General features: G+C 55.7%; 1 protein-coding gene across 8 annotated transcripts in view; it reads left to right on the top strand.

The window, feature by feature from the left end:
• Positions 1-18,696, top strand: part of ZC3H4 (zinc finger CCCH-type containing 4) — a 40,494-nt gene extending 21,798 nt beyond the window's left edge. For 6 of the 8 annotated variants that reach the window (XM_070771318.1, XM_019979438.2, XM_019979439.2 and 3 more), the window contains 7 exons: positions 248-355; positions 1,984-2,095; positions 2,902-3,011; positions 8,418-8,782; positions 8,909-9,252; positions 12,346-12,594; positions 13,686-18,696. In XM_070771318.1, coding sequence (XP_070627419.1) covers positions 248-355; positions 1,984-2,095; positions 2,902-3,011; positions 8,418-8,782; positions 8,909-9,252; positions 12,346-12,594; positions 13,686-15,205 — 2,808 coding nt within the window. In that variant the 3' untranslated portion in view covers positions 15,206-18,696. The remainder of the gene's footprint in view (positions 1-247; positions 356-1,983; positions 2,096-2,901; positions 3,012-8,417; positions 8,783-8,908; positions 9,253-12,345; positions 12,595-13,685) is intronic. The other 2 variants (XM_070771319.1, XM_070771321.1) reach the window with 2 other exon arrangements.
• The last annotated feature ends 384 nt before the right edge of the window (positions 18,697-19,080 follow it).

Genomic DNA, 19,080 nt, shown 5'->3' with positions numbered 1-19,080 from the left:
TCCAGGAAGGCGCCGCCTCGGAGCGGATGCGTTCCTGCTGGTGTGTGGCACGCACATCCTCAGCTCCGAGCAGTGGGGCTCTAACCCACCCACCTGCACCCTGGATGGAACTGGCTGGCCGGTGCCCCTGTCAGCCCTGCCAGTCAGCCCCTCTCACCCTCGCAGTCCACTCTACCTGGCCTGCACAGGCCCCTCCCCGCCCTTCCTTTTAATTCTCCTTTCCATTCCCACTCTGTGTTCCCAACAGGATGGTGGTGGGAGCTACCGGAGGAGTGACCACGACAAGCCCCACCAGCAGTCTGACAAGAAAGGCAAAGTCATCTGCAAATACTTCGTGGAAGGGCGGTGCACGTGGGTAAGGGCAGTCCCAGGGCCAGGGTGCCTGGAGCTGGGACCAGGGGCCTCCTGGTCTCCTTTCATTCTGGAGGCCACACTCTCTGGGGCAGTGTTTGGGTGGGCTTGGAGTAGTTGAGAGATGCGTCGGGGGCCTGGAAATGATTGAAGAGCCAGGACGAGATTGGTGACACATCTGTGTTGTTTTGGTTGGGGGGATTTTTTGGCCAAATTTTCACCCAGTCCATGGAACCTCAAATGTTGGACCTGTTGGACCTGTCGCTAATGCAAAGGTGTAACATAGCCTGGTTGAGTTAGTGAACTTTAATGTTGGAGAGGGAGTCATCAAGGCAGAAGAGGTGGGAGTGGGAAGGGATCAGGCCCTCCTTGACCTTCACAGCAGAATGTTACGCCAAGAGATGTGCCAGTGACCTCAGGGTCCTGAAGGAAACAAGTATAATCCAGTGTCAGTTCAGCCAGCCAACTTTTTATTCAAATTCAGTGAGTGGGCAGATAATTGGCCAACATGTTCCCAGGGAATACTGTACCTATGTATCTGTGTCAAGAAAAAATGTTACTATGTTTTAAGCAAAGGTTTGCGTGTGTGCCTGTGTACGTGCATAAAGTTTTCCTTGTTAAGAGTTGCAGTTCATACTATTTTTAGAAACTTGAAATACATACAAACAAAAATGAATAGCTATTAGGAAGAGAAAGAGGAAGCAGGTATTCAACAGTTTCTTTCTTCTGTTCACCTGGATGTTTTGTTTGGATTGTATGGTTTGCAAATAGCCGAAAGCTCAACTCCACTGGCTGAAACCCATAGACATTTTGTCTCTCAGAACAGAGTGTGGGAATTCCCGGGCCGTCCAGTCCTAACAGGACTCTGTGCTTCCACTGCAGCAGGCACGGGTTTGATGCCTGGTTGGGGAACTGAGATCCTGTGTGCCATGTCATGTGACCAAAAATAAAAAGATCAAAGAGTCTGGGAGTGGGCACTACAGGGCAGGTACAGTGATCAGTGGCACCATGGGAGACCCAGGTTCCTTCCTGGCTTTTATGCTGGAGTCTTCAAGCATGTGGCTTTCGTCCTCGTGGTTGCTTAGTGGTTGCTGTGCCATCACCACGTCTAAGGGCTGGGAGGAAGAAAACTGTGTGAAGGAATTGTTGGGAAAAAAAATACCTTGGCAGTATTGTCTTCCCTGGGACTTTTATGTACATCTCATTGGGCAGAACTGCATAGGAAGCTGGGAAATAGAGTATTTTTAACTGAGCACAAACCAGCTTGGGGTTCTGTTAGGAAGAAAGAAGAGTGAAACTGAATACTGGCTGTTATGCAGCAAGCAGAAAGCAGTAAGTGGGTAAGACAGGGGAAGGCAGGAGGAGGGTTTAGAAGCAGTGAAGGCAGCAGAAGGGAGGAGGTGTGGGTGGGGGTAGCTGAGGACAAGGGGGAGGGGGCAGGGGCAGGAGAAAGGGGCACACACTTTGGCAGAAGTTTCAAGCTGGTGGGAAACTGCATTTATGGGTCAGAATAAATGCCCGGGGCTGTGTGGAGGGGCCTGTTCATTTTTGTCATCGGTCCCTCTGTGCTTCCCCAGTGACAGAGCAGTTCTTCCTTGGCGGACAGCTTACCTTTGACTGGTTCTCTTCCAGGGAGACCACTGTAATTTTAGCCACGACATCGAGCTACCAAAGAAGCGAGAACTGTGCAAGTTTTACATCACTGGGTTTTGTGCCAGAGCCGAGAACTGCCCCTACATGCATGATATCCTTTGGTGCCCACCTTCGAGTGCATGGAGGGTGTAGACCTTTTCTCCTTACTGGTGTTAACAGCTGGCCTTCATCGCACTCCCGCTTTATGCACCGACGAGGTGCCGAGAGCCCTCTGCTCGTCTCCATCTCTTTCAGCCCTCACCTTTGCCCTGCAACAGGTCTGCTCTTGCCATTCTGCAGATGAGTAAACTGAGGCGCGCATGTTATGTGTTCCCATACATATACAGTTGACCCTTGAGCGGCGTGGGTTTGAACTCTGCAGGTGCATTCATACGTGGATTGTTTTTGGTAGGATCTGCAGCTGGTTGGATCTTAAGACACAAAAATCTGAGTATAGTTTATATATAATCTATCCTCCATACTCTTGGTACAGATGGAAAACCAAGGGTGTGGAGGACAGATTATAAATTATACTCCTATATTTGACTGGGCAGAAGGTTGGTGCCCCAACCCCTATGTCATTCAAGGGTCAAGTATATTCTCGAGACCATGCCATTGCCCGCTGTCTTTCTGAGACTTTTCCAAATGGCTGTGTATCCGTGGGCAGATTATTGAACTTTCACCCTCTTCCTGTTGAATGAAGATCTGAGGACAGGGCCTCAAGGCCTGCGTGGTGGAGCAGGCTGCACTCCAGATGGGCATCTCATCTTGGCTCAGTTGCCAACCTGCTGTGCACAGCTGAACCAGTCACTGCACCTCTCGGGGCTTCAGTTTCCTCCTCTCTGAAACAGAGGGGCTTGGTTTCTGTCCTGGGGTGGGTTTCATGAGGTGAGGCATTCGCCTTAACTTGCCATGTACGTGATTTCCCGTGTAAGCTGTACCACACGACTGGGAACTGTATCAACGGCGACGACTGCATGTTCTCTCACGACCCCCTGACCGAGGAGACCCGAGAGCTCTTGGACAAGGTAATGCCTGGGCTGACGGGGACTGGGACAGCCAGGGGCTTGGCCTCCGTGCGGGACCAGGATGCCAGCTGCGTTGATCTGGAGCTGGGACGAGTTCAGGAGGGAGTGGGGACCGTATGCTCTGCAGGGAGGATGGGGGTGGTCACGTGTGTGTCTTCTCTCTGCCTGGGGCGGTGTTAACTGGGGAGCAGCTCCCTGAAAGGAATGTGGCCTGGTGTGTCTCCAAACATACCTTGTGATTTCCTAGCTGGCCTTCCAAGAGCCCAGGGAGCACGGAGAAGAAGTGAGGCTTCGGATGGCTTCTGTTTCGATGGAAAAGTCAAATGTTTTTTTCCAAGTCTTTTATGTAGTAGAAAAAGTACAGGGCATTGGGAGCTCTGAGGGCGGGGGACCCCCTCCAGTGAGGTATCAGGGCTTCCTTATCAGCCAGAGGACGCCTGAAACTCATTCTCATGTCCTTTGTCTCCCTGGGGAGTCAAGACTGAGGACTTTGGAGGCCCCGGTTCCTGTCCTTGGTTTCCTGACATCTATCATAGGGTGATGGGCTTCCCTGGTGCTCAGCTGGTAAAGAATCCATCTGCAGTGCGGGAGATCTGGGTTCAATCTCTGGGTTGGGAAGATCCCCTGGAGAAGGAAACAGCTACCCACTCCAGTATTCTGGCCGGGAGAATCCCATGGACCGTAGGTTGCAAAGAGTAGAATCGACTTTCACTTCACTCTGTCATCGGGTGAATGGGTGTGAGCAGGGTGATTGGGTGTGAGAAAATGTGTCCTCCCAGGTGAAGGCTTTCCCACCTTCTTTCTGGTTCCCAGGAGGTTTGAGGAGATGGGCTATTTTTTGATACTGGGAACAATCAGTGCCTTAGCCAGCTTCCAAGAATCCATCCATTGGTGACTTCACTGTTGAGATGGGGCCAAGGGCTGCCTGAGGGCCTCAGGGGAAGCCCTGAGCAAGCAGAGCAAGAGGACATCCACTCCTCCCTGGGAGAGCGTCAGGGAGAAGGTCCTTGTCTTTGGTGTACCTTTTGGCCTGTGAGCCTAGGAATAGGGTTTTGTAACTGGTAGCTGTCTAGAATCTGTGAGTCCTTCTCAGGGGAAGGAGTGGAAAAAGTAATGCTGGCTTCATTTCTCATTTGAAGAACTGAGTCATCTCTGACTGAGGACTGCCCCCTCCTGGAGATTCAGAGTTTGCACTCTAGACCAATGCTGTCCAAGAACACAGCAGAGCTACATACAAATTTTTCTAGTAGCCATGTTAGAAAAAAGTAAAAAGTAACAGATGATATTAATGTTACCAGTGTATTTTATTTAATCCAGTATATCCATGTCCAGAGTACCATTTCAGCAAGTAATAAACATATGAAAAAAAATTGCGATATTTTGTATTATTTTTTTTTAATATATATACTAAGTCTAAGGAATCTGGTGCTTACTTTCTACTTATAACCCCATTTCAAGCACCTGGTAGCCACATGTGACCAGTGACCACCATATTGGACAGCACAGCTCGAGACACTCTAATGAAAACCCAAAGCAAATCAGGGTGGCACATTTCCATTTCTGGCCATAAACATTCTGAGAGCATCAGTATCGTGCCCTGCCTCAAGTCAAATCTCAGTAGGTTAATAGTGTCGACACCACAGCTGGAGCATAGTCCCCGCTCACCACAATTGGAGAAAGCCCCATGCAGCAGTGACAACCCAGTGCAGCCAAAATGGATAATTTTTTTTTTTTTTAATGAGTGTTGAACCTGGAAAAACCATTCCATAATCGAATTTTGGTGGTCAGAAAGTAAAACTTCAACCTTTACGACGGGCCCAGGGTAATAACCCTGATAAAGGCGGAAGGTCAGCCGTCTCCTCCTCTCCTGGACAGAGTTGTAGCCCGACCCCCAGGGGTGCGACCTGAGGCTCCTGGGCCAGCCCTGGGGCCAGGCTGTGGTGCCACTGAGGCTGGGGCCTTCACCACCCTCTCCTCTGTGTTCTCTCTCCCTCCCTTCTCTGCAGCCTTGTTTTCTTACATCTCAGTGACATTTCTGTCTGTCCAGATACATCAGCGTCCAGCTGTCCACTCCAGGTTTGAGACACGCCTGCCTTTGGGACTGTTGGTAATGGTTCTGTGAGAGCGAGTGGCAAGAATTCTTCCACCTGAGATCCCTTGATTGGCATTATTTTGCCCCATTTGTTTTATCAGTTGCTCTCCTTTGTTCCTTGAGCCGCTTGAAAGTAAGTGGCACACACTATGGTTCTTACCATTAAATCTTTCCGTTATTGATTTATACACACACTTTCATAGGTTTGTCAAGGTATAGTTTGTATCCAGCTTAAAAAAAAAAAACACCTTTGAGTTTTGACAGATACAGAGTCATGTAACTACCTCACAGTCTAGCTAGAGAAAAGTCACTTTCACCCTCAAGACTCACCCTTTTGTAGTCAGCACCTCTCCCATCTCCAGCCCCTGGTAACCGCTGATCTGTTTACTGTCCCTGTAGTTTTGGCTTTCCAAGGAAGTCATATGAATAGATTTATATGGGATGTAGCTTCTAAGTGTGTGCGTGGTTTTGAATCTGGCTTCTCATCCACGTTGTTGCAAGTATTGGTGGTTCATCACTGTTAGTTCCTGAGTACTACCCCACTTTATGGATGATGGGAGACACTGTTTATCTAGTCACCAGTTGAACGTTTGATTTGTTTCTAGTTTGGGGCAGAAGCTTAGAATTTTTGACAGACACGAGCTTATTTCTTTGGCCTGATGAAATGGCCACATTTCTTGCCCCACACGTCTGTGTGTGTCTGCCGGTGTGGCAGTCCTTTTCCACTGACAGCACGCCTCTGAACTTGGGGAACCCGAGGATCATTCAGAATCAGTTCTGGTGGTGGGAGTGGGTTGTGGTGCCCAGGCAGGGCCTGGTGGTCTGGTGTGAGTGCCTCTTTGCTGCACAGAGGCCCAGGAGTCTAGACGTACCGAGGGACAGCCTGCATGGTTTGGGTTCAGGGTTTCACAGGGAGGGACAGCATCTCTTATGTGTCAGTGTCCGGGGCTCCAATGTGGTTCAGTGCCTGCCCTCAGGCTGCACTCGGGACCCAGGGCGGGTGGTGGGGACAGGGGTGAGCGCAAGGGGCTGTCTGTGTCCCCAGGTGGAGTCCAGCAGGGTGTTGTGGGGTCTGCACGAGGGGTGAGGGGGGGGAAGTCCTGTAGTGGAAGCCACGGTGAGGTAAGACTCCATCCCCAGCACAGGATGGGCACAGAAGCCCCAACTGCAGAGCGCAGTGGGGAAGCTAAAGGCACGGGGCCCCAGGAGGTGAGCATGGGAAAGGGGGCCCACCGCGCTGGGGATCAGCAGTACCTTCAGGAGGCTGTCCTGGGGGCCAGCACTGCGGTTCATTTAGTTGTTGAGTCCACTGTGTGGCCCTGTGTGCTGAGTTACCGTGCTTCAGGCCGGGGGCAGCAGTGAAAAGATCTCCATGGCCTCTGTCCCCAGCAGAGTGTTCCTGCTGAGTGCTGAGTGGTGAGGAGACACACAACCCTAGTCTTGGGGGTGAGGGGAGTGTGGCACATTCAGTGGCTGGCGGTGGTACCCCTCCCCGGGTCGAGAGGAAGCTCATCAAGTTTGTATCTGTTAAATGAAGCGTAACCTTGTTAGGTTTTGCCCACACCTGAGGGCACCGAGTTGCCCCTGTGAGGATCTAGCAGTGCAGGGCCCAGCGGCTCTGTAACCACAGGCCGCCCTGCCTGAGTGGGGAGGAGGCTGGGGCAGGGTCCTGTTTAGAGGTGCCGGGGCCCAGGCTCGAGGCCCCATTTGCACATTGGCCTTCCAAGAGACGCAGGCAGATCGGCGGTATCAACTTCGGCACAGGATCCCAATCCGTGGGATGTTCCACTTGAATCCAGACTTTCAAACTGTCCCTCTGCCCTGTAATAGGCCTTAGGTGGAACCTGGGGGTCTTGCCCTTGTGGAATTGGTAGTCATCGGGCCAGGAATATCAAGAGATACAACTAAATGTAAAATCTTTTTTTTTTTTTAATCTTAACAAAGCTTGGGTAGTGCTTTGGAGGGATCTGATGGTGTTCCCATAGTGAATACAGGAGACCAGGCCTGTCACTCTGAACTGACCTTTTAATAAGAGACCTCAGCAATTGGGGGGCATGGAGCCATATATGGAGGGAAAAATGAATGCCCAGACAGAGGCCCGGTCCAGTGAGGGCCCTGTTGCGGGGGGAAATGCTTAGCTGTCCGCGGGGCTGAAACACAGGGTTGGGTACTTAGGCTGGAGGAGTCCGCGCACCGCGAAGCCCTCCATAGACACCAGCCCTGCTATCTGGCCCTGCGGGTCCTCATAAGTGCTGGCGGTTTGATTGCAAGTGCGGTGAGGCGCTTAAAATCCAAACAGAACCATGAGCATTAGCTGTGAAATAGATGACACAGCTGCACCATGGGTGAACCTGGAAAACGTCACGATGCTCAGTGGAAGAAGCTAGCCACAAAAGGCCACATATTATAGGGCTTCGTCTATAGGAAATGTCCAGAATAGGCAAATACGTAGACAGGAGGTGGGTGGTTGCCAGGGGCTGGGGGAGGGGAGGTGGGGCGTGGCCTTTCCATGGGAGCGATGACTTCATGGGGGAGTGGCCTCTTGATGGGCGTGGCGTCTTCTGAGAAGGGAGTGGGGAGTGGCTGCTTGACAGGCGTGGCGTCTCCTGGGGGAGTGGCCGGGTGGTTGGCGTGGCATCTTCTGAGGGGAGAGAGGTGAGTGGCCGCTTGACAACATGGCGTCTTCTGGGGGAGTGGCCAGTTGGTTGGCGTGGCATCTTCTGAGGGGAGAGTGGTGAGTGGCTGCTTGACAACATGGCGTCTTTTGTGGGCGTGGTTTCTTGATGGGCATGGCGTCTTCTGGGGGATAGTGGTGAGTGGCCGCTTGACGGGCGTGGCGTCTTCTGTGGGAGTGGCCTTTTGATGGGTGTGGCATCTTCTGGGGGAGTGGCCGCTTGGTGGGCGTGGTGTCTTCTGAGGCGGGGAGTTGGGGGTGGCCGCTTGCTTGAGGGCGTGGCGTTTTCTCTGAGGTGACAGATCTTGATAATCGTGGCAATTGTACAACATTGAGAATGTACTTGATGTCTGAATTGTCGACCTGGAAATGGTGAAATAGTGCATGGTATGTTGCATATATTTTGCGGCAGAATAAGAATGGCTGCCCTATCAGCCGGTCACCAGGAGTGGATGCGTAGGTGGTACGGGGGCGATGATTTCTGTTCCCGAGAGGTTTCGTGGTCGGTGGCCTTATGCTATAAGGGTCTCGGGGGGCAGAAGCACTTTGCTTGGAGAATTCAGGTCTCAGCCCTGGAGGGTTACATTACCACCTGCCCCTCCCCATCATGACTCGCAGACGCCTTTGTCCTTGCTTGCAGATGCTGGCGGACGATGCGGAGGCGGGCGCCGAGGATGAGAAGGAGGTGGAGGAGCTGAAGAAGCAGGGCATCAACCCCCTGCCCAAGCCGCCCCCCGGCGTGGGCCTCCTGCCCACCCCGCCCCGCCCGCCCGGCCCCCCGGCCCCCACATCTCCGAATGGCCGGCCCATGCAGGGTGGCCCCCCGCCCCCACCCCCTCCCCCACCCCCGCCCCCCGGACCCCCTCAGATGCCCCTGCCAGCGCACGAGCCGCTGTCCCCACAGCAGCTGCAGCAGCAGCAGGACATGTACAATAAGAAGATCCCCTCCTTGTTTGAGATCGTGGTGCGGCCCACAGGGCAGCTGGCTGAGAAGCTGGGCGTAAGGTGAGTGCCCAGCTGGCCAGCATGTGGTATCTCTGGAGCCTTCAGAGCCTGGTCAGAGCCCTCCTCAGGCTGCAGGTCCCGCCTTTCTCTGCAGCCTCTCTCACAGGCACCATTGTCTCCTTCCAGGTTCCCTGGACCCGGAGGACCCCCTGGGCCAATGGGCCCTGGGCCCAACATGGGACCCCCAGGGCCGATGGGGGGCCCGATGCATCCTGACATGCACCCCGACATGCACCCAGATATGCACCCTGACATGCACCCCGACATGCACCCAGATATGCCGATGGGCCCCGGCATGAACCCCGGCCCACCCATGGGCCCCGGCGGCCCTCCTATGATGCCCTACGGTCCCGGAGACTCCCCGCATTCTGGAATGATGCCCCCCATCCCACCAGCCCAGAACTTCTATGAAAACTTCTACCAGCAGCAGGAGGGCATGGAGATGGAGCCGGGACTCATTGGGGACGCAGGTATGCGGGGCTCAGGGTGGGGGCCGACTGGGGCCTGCACAGTGGAATGTAGTCAGGAATATTGGGGTTTCCTTCCTTGGTCTGAGTCTTTGAAAACATAAATCCAACTCCATCTCTGTTCCATAAGTGGCTGAACCTTTTCAGTGATGTAGGATTCACCACCCTGTTGAGTCTGGGCGGGATGTTATCATCACTATAACTTAGTTTCTTGTAAGTTTGCTGGGTGTGTGTGGACTGGGAGTGTGGGAAGTTAGGGGGTGGATGCCAAATGGTGTAAACTTGATGGCTGAGGTGCCCTCCGCCAGTGGCCTGCTTCTGGTGGTTCTTGGCTTGGAGCTCCCTTTCGACTGTGCTCGTTCTGTTGCCACACTGACCATCTTCCTTCCTCTTTTCCTTCCTCTTTTCCTTCCTTTCTTGCTAAAATGAGAACATGTGTTGTTAACAACCTAAAGGTCCGGCTGTCAGGGTGCTTGGATGACAGTGCTGCTTGACAGGAGACGGTGTGTAGCCTCTAGGAGGATGGGAGGTGTCCAGGGGGCCAGGCGTGCTTCCAGGCCTGGGGTCAGAGCAGGCCTGGACGGCATTTCAGTGGTGAGAAGCAGACAGGAAACTTGTCAATAAGCATGCCACTCATGTTGGCGTCGGTCATTGCTGGAAGTAAAGTGGGGCGACGGGTGACGGGTGGAGGCGGGCTGGGGGCGGCTGTCCTCTGGTGTGACACCGCCTGTCCGAGGTGTAAGTGAGAAGCAAATGGGAGAGGGATGTGAAGCGGGAGGAAGGCTTGGCTTGGGGGGAGCCGCAGCAGGTAGAGGTTCCAGCCAGTCACCTTGTTGGTGGACTCCCCAGGTGTTCGTGTGGCTTGGGACAGGAGGACAGGGGAAAGAAGCACACGAGACTCTGTGGGCCATGGTGAGGTGTGCTCGGTGGAAGGATGGGGATAGCAGAGGAGCACGGGGGCCATGGGTGCTCATAGCATGGAGGGGAGTCTGGGAAGCTTGCAGGCTGCCCTGGAGTCACCCTGGGCAGATGTGAGGCAAGGGGCACCCAGGGTGACTGGGAGTCAGCAGGGCTGGGTGTGGAAGCACCATGGGGCCAAGGGGCCAAGGCAGCAGGGTTGGGTGGGGATGCCTGTGGGGGGCAGAGTCTTTGGGCAGGTGCCCCACGCTGTCCCTGGGGCTGGAGATGCTGCAGAGAGCCAGGTTGGGAGGAAGGAGGGCAGCACTTGCGCTTTGGCTGCCGAAAGCACAAGGTGCCCATTTAACACCACGTGGAGTCGACGACGGGCATCAGGGAGCTGACCAGGCTGGAGGTCGGGGTAGAGTTTACGCTGGCGTCTAGTATGTGGAGACATAAAAACAGGTGTGTGGGCAGGGCGCCAGGACAGTGACACGCTCTCACATGAGAAAAGCAGGTGACCCTGACCGAAAGGGTCTCCTCCCCCTTTAAACAATGGATGTGAGATGCATGAAGGTCCAGGTGGGGAAGCAAAAAGTCTGTCCAGCTGGTGATGATATCTCTGGCGTAATTGACTCAAATGCCCATATTGTGAAATCTACCCTTTTTGTGCCGTTCAGTTGCCTTTAATGGTATTCAGCGTTGTAAAACCATCAGCTACAGGGGGGCTGGGTGGGACTGTTGTTTAAGGAGTGAGGCTGTGGCCCAGAGCAGCCTGGCACACTGAGTTCCCATGTTCTGAACTTCAGAGGCTGGAAGAAAGTGGCTTTTCACATTTTGCTTTATACGATTACATAGGAAGTATTTCGGAGAAGGCAATGGCAACCGACTCCAGTACTCTTGCCTGGAAACTCCCATGGGCAGAGGAGCCTGGTAGGCTGCAGTCCATGGGGTCGTGAAGAGTCGGACACGACTGAGCGACTTCACTTTCCTGCATTGGAGAAGGCAATGGCAACCCACTCCAGTGTTCTTTCCTGGAGAATCCCAGGGACGGGGGAGCCTGGTGGGCTGCCGTCTTTGGGGTCACACAGAGTCAGACTCGAATGAAGCGACTTAGCAGCAGCAGCAGCAGCAGGAAGTGTTTATCTTTCTAAAAAGATTTAAGCGTTTGACTCCTGGAACTTTAGCTTAAATTACGGACTCCCTTTCTTGGTAGAGCTGGCCGCATTTCAGCTGCTCAGTAGGGGCGCTGCACTCAGTAGGTGCAGTTCGGGGCTATTTCATCATTGCAGAATGGCCTGTGGGCAGTGCTCACTGGACTCTGTCTCCAACACACACACACACACACACACACAGTCTCTAGGCGCTTCGTCACAGACCTCCACATGCTGTTCCCTTCATCCTTGGCTCTATCTTTAGCATTTGCGAAGGGAGGCGGCTAGTGCCGGACGCTGCCCACCCTTCAGGAGAGATGGCAAGCCCTTCCACCTGGTGCTTCCTAGATGCTGTGCTGGAGAAACACCCCCACCCATCCCGTTCCCTTAAACGTAGCAGCTGCCCAGAAACATTTGTGGAAGGAGAAGGAATCGCCGGCAGCCTCTGGGTGGACTTGTAGCCATAGCAACGTTTTGGTGTATTTTCTTCTTTTCTTTATGGGTCTTTGTTTACTGTGATTGAACTCATATTATGAGCTTACTGTGAGATTGAGTGTTTTTCTTTATTTATTTATTTAAAGAGACTATAAGATTAATGCTCATCAAAAGTATTTAAAACAGATGGGAAATGAGTGGAGTAAAAAAGTGAACGATGCCTCAACCCCCTCCCCCAATCTCATTCCCCCCGCTCTCATTCCCAGAGGGCCTGTTCTCCGTCTGTCTTTTCAAAGCCTTTTCTTTGCGTTTTATAAACATTCGTACGCCGTTCCGTCCTGTTCTCACCTCATGAGCATTTGCCCATGTCACTAAACCTCACCGTGAATCCCATTCTCAGTGGCTGCGTCCTAGTTGGGACCTCCCCCTCCCCCTTTGGCTGCTCCGTCCCCTACTGCTAGGGCCCCTCCCGGGAAGGGTAGGAGGGCGTGGGCTGTGCATTCTCACCCATCGCCATCAGGGGTGGTTTTCCAGCTGAGGGCACGGGTGGGTCGGAGTTGGTGCCGCACGGCCCTTCCCGACGTGAACGCTCGGTTCTTCCCTGCCACAGAGGACTACGGGCACTACGAAGAGCTGCCGGGGGAGCCTGGGGAGCACCTCTTCCCCGAGCACCCTCTGGAGCCAGACAGCTTCTCTGAGGGAGGGCCCCCAGGCCGGCCGAAGCCGGGCGCCGGTGTCCCCGACTTCCTGCCCTCGGCCCAGAGGGCCCTGTACCTGAGGATCCAGCAGAAGCAGCAGGAGGAGGAGAGAGCGAGGAGGCTGGCTGAGAGCAGCAAGCAGGACCGGGAGAATGAGGAAGGCACGTGTCCTCCCCCGGGGCAGGGCTCTCCCCGATGGGCGCGGGCCGTGGCCACCCTGTGGGGAGTGGTGGGGCGTGCCTAGGTCTGGGGTCTGCGTCAGACAGGAGCCTGTGGCCGGGAGGACCCCTGCGGACAAGGGCGAGACCCTGGTCCCGTGGAGGAGGGCAGTGGGCTGGTCCCTGGAGGAGACCGCACCCTCGCGGAGGAGGCTGGAGGGAGACACTCAGCCCCTGCTCCCCAGACTGTGTCCTTGGGAAGCCCAGAGATGAAAGCCAGTCACTGACCAAACCAGTAACAGTCCCCACCTCAGCTGCCGAGTCTTGTGGGGCTGAGTGGTGCCCTGGTGGCATCCGCCCTGGGGGGAATGGGGCAGACAGAAAAGGCATCTGGAGCGTGCAGCCAGGAGCCGGGGAGCAAGTGGGGCAGTGAGAACGGGACAGTCCCCTCCCCGGGGTCTCCGACTGCACCTGCCGAGGAGGCTGGACACGGGCCAGCTTCTGCGTCTGCTCACCTGGCCCCGCCTCTTAACAGCTGGTGACTGCCTGCCCTGGGGTGCGGGAGCACTGTGAGGGGTCTGGGAGCCCAAGCTCACTGAGAGCCCAGGCAGCGGCTGCTGCTCACGGGCACCCAGAGCAGGGTCTGCCGTGGCAGGGTCTGAGTCTACCCAGGTGAGAAGGCAGCGCCGGAGCCTGGGGCTCGGGAGTCTGAGCTCAGGCCTGGCTTTGTCCCCGATCTCGGGGTGCTGTGTCGGTGCCTCTGTTTTCTCATCTGTCAAATGGGCGTGGTGACAACGCTGTATCCTGGGTGGTTGTGGCAAATAAGGCAAAGTCCTTAGCTCGGTGCCGATACACAGGGAAGGGTCCGTCCACAATAGACAGAGACCTGCCAGGCTCCGTGCTTGGCCTGAGCTCCCTGGCTCTTCGTGCCATTCTGTGGTGGTGGGGAGGGTGAGCAGCAGGTGTTTTAAGCGAGAGAAATAGAGGTTCTGAGAGATAAGAGGTGGGGAGCAGGCTACTGTGGGATCCAAGAGGGCTGGTGGCGAGTATGGTGACCACTCACCATCTCCCTGCGCCTGTCTGCTCGCTCGCAGGTGACACTGGAAACTGGTACTCAAGCGATGAGGATGAAGGTGGGAGCAGTGTCACCTCCATCCTGAAGACGCTGAGGCAGCAGACGTCCAGCCGGCCCCAGGCTTCTGTTGGAGAGCTGAGCGGCAGTGGGCTGGGGGATCCCCGCCTCCAGAAGGGACACCCCACAGGAGGCCGACTGGCCGACCCCCGCCTCAGCCGGGACCCCAGGCTTTCTCGCCATGCCGAGGCTTCCAGTGGGTCAGGCCCAGGTGACACCGGACCCTCTGACCCGCGACTGGCTCGCTCCCTACCCAGCTCCAAGCCCGACGGTGGCTTGCATTCCAGCCCTGCCGGTCCCGGGGGCTCCAAGGGGTCTGGGCCACCCCCGGCGGAAGAAGAGGAAGGGGAGCGAGCCCTGCGGGAGAAGGCCGTCAACATTCCCCTGGAGCCGCTCCCTGGGCACCCGCTGCGGGACCCACGGTCACAGCTGCAGCAATTCAGCCACATCAAGAAGGACGTGACCCTGAGCCGGCCCAGCTTCGCCCGCACTGTGCTCTGGAGCCCTGAGGACCTGATCCCGCTGCCCCTGCCCAAGCAGGAGGCGGCGCCCCCCGTGCCCGCCGCCCTGCAGTCCCTGCCGGCGCTGGATCCCAGGCTACACCGCGCCACCGCCTCGGGGCCCCCCAACTCCCGGCAGCGCGCGGGCAACTCTGCAGATGCTGGTGCGGCCGGCTCCAGCCTGCCTGACTTTGAGCTCCTCTCGCGCATTCTCAAGACTGTCAACGTCACCGGCCCCTTGGCCACCCCTGGCTCCGGCGACAAGCCCAGTGACCCCCGAGTGCGGAAGACGCCTACCGACCCCCGGCTGCAGAAACCCACAGACTCCGCCACTGCCTCCTCCCGGGCAGCCAAACCTGGCCCCGCCGAGGTGCCCTCTCCAGCTGCCAGCCCCAGCGGGGAGTCCTCCCCGCCAGCCACCGCCCCCTACGACCCCCGTGTGCTGGCAGCCGGCGGCCTGGGCCAGGGCGGCGGGGGCGGCCAGAGCAGCGTGCTGAGCGGCATCAGCCTCTACGACCCCAGGACTCCCAACGCGGGGGGCAAAGCCGCGGAGCCGGCCGCCGACACGGGCGCCCAACCCAAGGGCCCTGAGGGCAACGGCAGGAGCTCTGCTGCCGCCAAGGCCAAGGAGCCCCCGTTTGTCCGCAAGTCCGCCCTGGAACAGCCCGAGTCCGGGAAGCCCGGGGCCGACGGGGCCACGGCCACGGACAGATACAACAGTTACAACCGGCCCCGGCCCAAGGCCGCCGCGGCCCCCGCTGCCGCTGTGGGTGCCCCATCAGCAGAGGGCAGCCTGCCCCAGCCCGGCGTGCACAACCTGCCCGTGCCCACCCTCTTCGGGACCGTGAAACCGGCACCCAAGACGGGCTCCGGAAGCCCATTTGCTGGCAACAGCCCAGCCCAAGAGGGTGAGCAGGACGCTGGGTCCCTGAAAGATGTGTTTAAAGGCTTCGACCCCACCGCCTCCCCTTTCTGCCAGTAGTGTTAAGCCGGAGTCCAGCGCTCCCCACACCCCACCCTTCCCAGGGCAATATTTAAGGGCAGTGACCAGAGTTGGGGCTTGGGGGGAGGGGGGAGGGGGTTTGGGTGTTCTTTCTTTTCTTTCTTCCTATTCTGTTTTCTTTTTTCCTCTCTCTATCTTGTTTTTTTTTTTAAGTAGTATCTTCTTTAAAACATATGAATTGTATATAACCATCTTTAACTTCTGGTCAGTGCTGCGGGGCTGCTAGGTGCCCGCCAACAAAACCTCCACGTGCATGTGAGCAGTCGTGAGTCCCCTGGGCCTCAGCCCAGCTGGCACTCCGCCTGGCCTGGCCGGGCCCAATTTTCAGGGACTCCCTTAAAGGCTGGGGCTCCAGTCTGGCGGCTGGGGGTCTGGTGGGTTTTCTGGGCAAAGCTGGGCCCCTCCTCCTGCTGCCACCCCCACCCCCCCCAACCCCACCCCCAGGACGAAGGGAGCAGCAGGCGTCAAGAAGGCACGAAGTGTTGCATGAACAAGAAGAGCTGGAGCCGAGATGGCGGGCAGGCCCCGCGGGGAAGCAGGTCTAGGCATTTCTGCGTCTCCTCTGCAGCGTGCAGGCCATGATGACCCGCTTCAGGGGCCAGTGGAAGCGAGGAAGTATCAAGAAAGAAGAGCCTTTGGAAGCTGCCTGGGCCAGGAGAAACAAAGTCCTTTCCCACTGCTGTCTCGTCTGGATTCACCTGCAGGGCCCCCCTGCCCCCGCCCCCCTCTGTCCAGAGTTCACCCGTGAACCCACGCCCGCCAGCCTGCGGCAGAAGACTCCGGGGTGAGAGATGGACCTGGAGTCGCCAGGGCTGGTGCGGGGCGGCGGCCCTGCAGACCGTGTGCTCTCCGTCAGTATTAGCCCCTGTCTTGTGGACATTCCTTTCTCCCCGCATGCCAGGCTCTGTCCTGGGCCCTGGAAGGCAGAGCCACGTGCCCAGTGTGCCGGCCCCAGCCCCTCTGGGGACAGCTCAAGGATCCGTGCGTGGCCGTGCCACCATGCTCCCGACGGAGGGAGCCGGGGTGGTGGTCGGCAAAGCATCGCCCTCTCTCCATACCCCTCATAGTGTACCTTCAGGGCCCATGGTTTTGGTGTGTTTGGTTTTCTTTCAAGCCAAAGGGGGCATGGGTTCAGAGGCATGTGCAGTGTTGGCTTTATGGCCACGTCCAGGAAGTGGGCCTGAGGACACGGTGGGAAGCTGGCCAGGGCCAGGAGGGTGACCGGTCCCCTGCTGTGAGCGGGGCAAGGACCCCACAGCCCGCGACCTGCTCTTCTCATCCATCCGGCTGAGCCGGGAAGGGAGCCGAAAGGGCTGCCCTGGGCTCCCCACCGCCCCCAGGACCCTGGCTGAGCTCCTGTCCTGTCCACAGAGCCCAGAAGAGGCCCACACCGTGACCTCAGGAGCTGGACACGGCCTGTGTTCCCACACATGCCCACTCTCTCCTGCCTCGCTCCTCATCCTGCCATCTCGGCCACCTCGCTTAAGGGCGCTGACTTCCTGCTAATAATGAGGAAGCCTGGTGTCCCAGCCAGCCAGAGGGTTGCCCCTCCCACCTCCCTGGGGTGGGAGGTTAAAGAAGGTCCCACACCCCCTCCCCAGAAAAGGAACAGTCATAGAGTCTGGTGCCAGAAGCAAGGGCTGGGGAGGCACCCCCACAGGGTCAGAGCACCATGATCAGGGGGATTTGGTTTGTCTTTGTGTCTTTTTCTGTTTTTTTTTTTTTAACAATCATTAATGAGATTTTTCTTCAGCCACCAGTGTTGGCTTCGAAGCAGAGGGCTGCAGCCCCTGGTGTTTGTAATATAAGAAAGAATACGCAGTGTGGCTGTGGTTGGGTGTTGGGTTGTTTGGTTTTTTTTTCCCCTCCTTTGAGAATTTTCTTTTGTAGAAGCAAAATGAAATACTTTTTTAAAACTGAAATCTGTGGATGAAATAGAAGCTGGAACCCTCCTCTTGGAACATTCAGCCTAAGAACCTCATGGGACTATGAATTCACCCAAAATTTTCATTTGCCATCAGGCCGAGCTTTTAAAGAAAAAAAATAAATTGTTCTCTAACCAGGATTGTAACAAAAGTGTAAATACTATTTCAGAGTTGAAAGTTGACGGTGCAAATATGTATATAACGTACTGTATTTTTACAATGATCGTCGCATGACTCTATTCCGCCCCCTTTTTGTACTCCATATCTGTCTTCCAGAAACACCACCTGTCCTTTCTCCTGTGGTCTCTTAATCCAATAATTGTATTACTGCCATTAAAGGATGCAGTTATTTTAAAAAAAAAAAACAACTAATCTACGGATCTTGTTTCTCTGTGCTGCCCCCAGCACCCTTTGCCCCAGAGATGACAAGGGGGTGGGGGGCGCAGCCTTGCAACCAGGGTCTGTCCTCAGTGGCCAGTCAGTCCCTGGGTGGCGGTCGCAGTGACGCTGTGGGGATGGCACCTCCAGACCGCCTCCGCTTCCCCCGGCTCCAGCTCTGGACACCGGCGACCCACGCAGATCACAGAAGAGGCCAGGGCTGACCTCAGGACCATGGGGCTGGCTTAAACAGGGGTCCTGACTGCTGTAGATTGAACATTTGTGTCGCCTCAAAATTCCCCTGTGGAAATCTGTTTGCCCAAGACAATGGGGTTTGGAGGTGGGGCCTTTGGGAGGTCAGGAGGATGAAGCCTTTGTGAAAGTTATTAGTGCCATTTAAAAAAAAACCCACAGAGTATCCTCACCCCTTCCATTGTGTGAAGGTGTGGCGTGAAGACAGCCATCCAGCAAGAGGGTGTTCGCCCAACACTGAGTCTGCTGCCGCTTGACCTTGGACTTCCAGCCTGCACAGCTGTGGGTTTTAGTGGACCCAGAGATTCCCCTCTTGCTAACCTGGGGTCATGCTCTGCGAGGGAGAGACGGGAGCAGGTCTTGGCCTGGAGGGTAGCCACGTCTTCTCGGGACTTAATTTGGTTTCTGTGTTTTGATGGGCCTCTCTCAGTTTTCCATGACTGCCATATAAATTATACAAGCCAAGTGGTTTAAATCAGAAACAGTGAAATAAAAAAAACAAAAAACAGGAACTTGATACCTTACAGTGCTGGGAGTCAGAAGTGTGACATAAGTCTCACTCAGCTAAAATCAAACTGTTGCGGGGCTTCCTGGAGGCTCAGTGGTAAAGACTCTGCTTGTCAACCCGGGAGATACCGGTTCCATCCCCAATCCAGGAAAATCCCACATGCCAAAGAGCAGCTCAGCCCATGCACCACAAATTATGAAGACTGTGCTCTAGAGCCCAGGAGTTGCAACTACTGAAGTCCAAGTGCCCTAGAGCCCCAGAACGTGTGCTGCACCACGAGAAAGGCCACTGCAATGAGAAGCCATGCACCGAAGCTAGAGAGGAGGCCCTGCTTGCTGCAACTAGAGAAGAGCCTATGCAGCAATGAAGAACCAGCACAGCCAAAAATAAATAAATCTGGGGTCCGATATTTGGAGTGTTTCTAATTCATTCACGTTGAGTATGGCCGATTTCACCTGTAACTCAGGACTCCCCCTCAGCTACCTTCGACAGGCAGGAACCCATCATCCCAGGTAAGAGGGTTGGTAGGGCGGGTCCAGGCTTGGTAAAGTCCAGGTGAACTCTGAATTCACCCAGGTTCAGCCCCTCTTCCACACTGCTGGTCTGGGACAGCAGCACCCCTTGTGATGGCAAGACAGCTAGAGGGGCTTCCAGCCTTTACCTCCTCATGCAGCCAAGCAAAGCAGCAGAAAAGAACCTTCCCGTGTATCTATGAGCCAGGTTCACAATTGAGAAAGGAGTATGACAAAGCTGTATACTGATTGTCACCTCGCTTATTTAAGTTACATGCA

Source organism: Bos indicus, chromosome 18, assembly GCF_029378745.1.
Source record: "Bos indicus isolate NIAB-ARS_2022 breed Sahiwal x Tharparkar chromosome 18, NIAB-ARS_B.indTharparkar_mat_pri_1.0, whole genome shotgun sequence".
NCBI classification, from domain to species: Eukaryota; Metazoa; Chordata; class Mammalia; order Artiodactyla; family Bovidae; genus Bos; species Bos indicus.
This window is presented reverse-complemented; position numbering and strand designations above follow the sequence as displayed.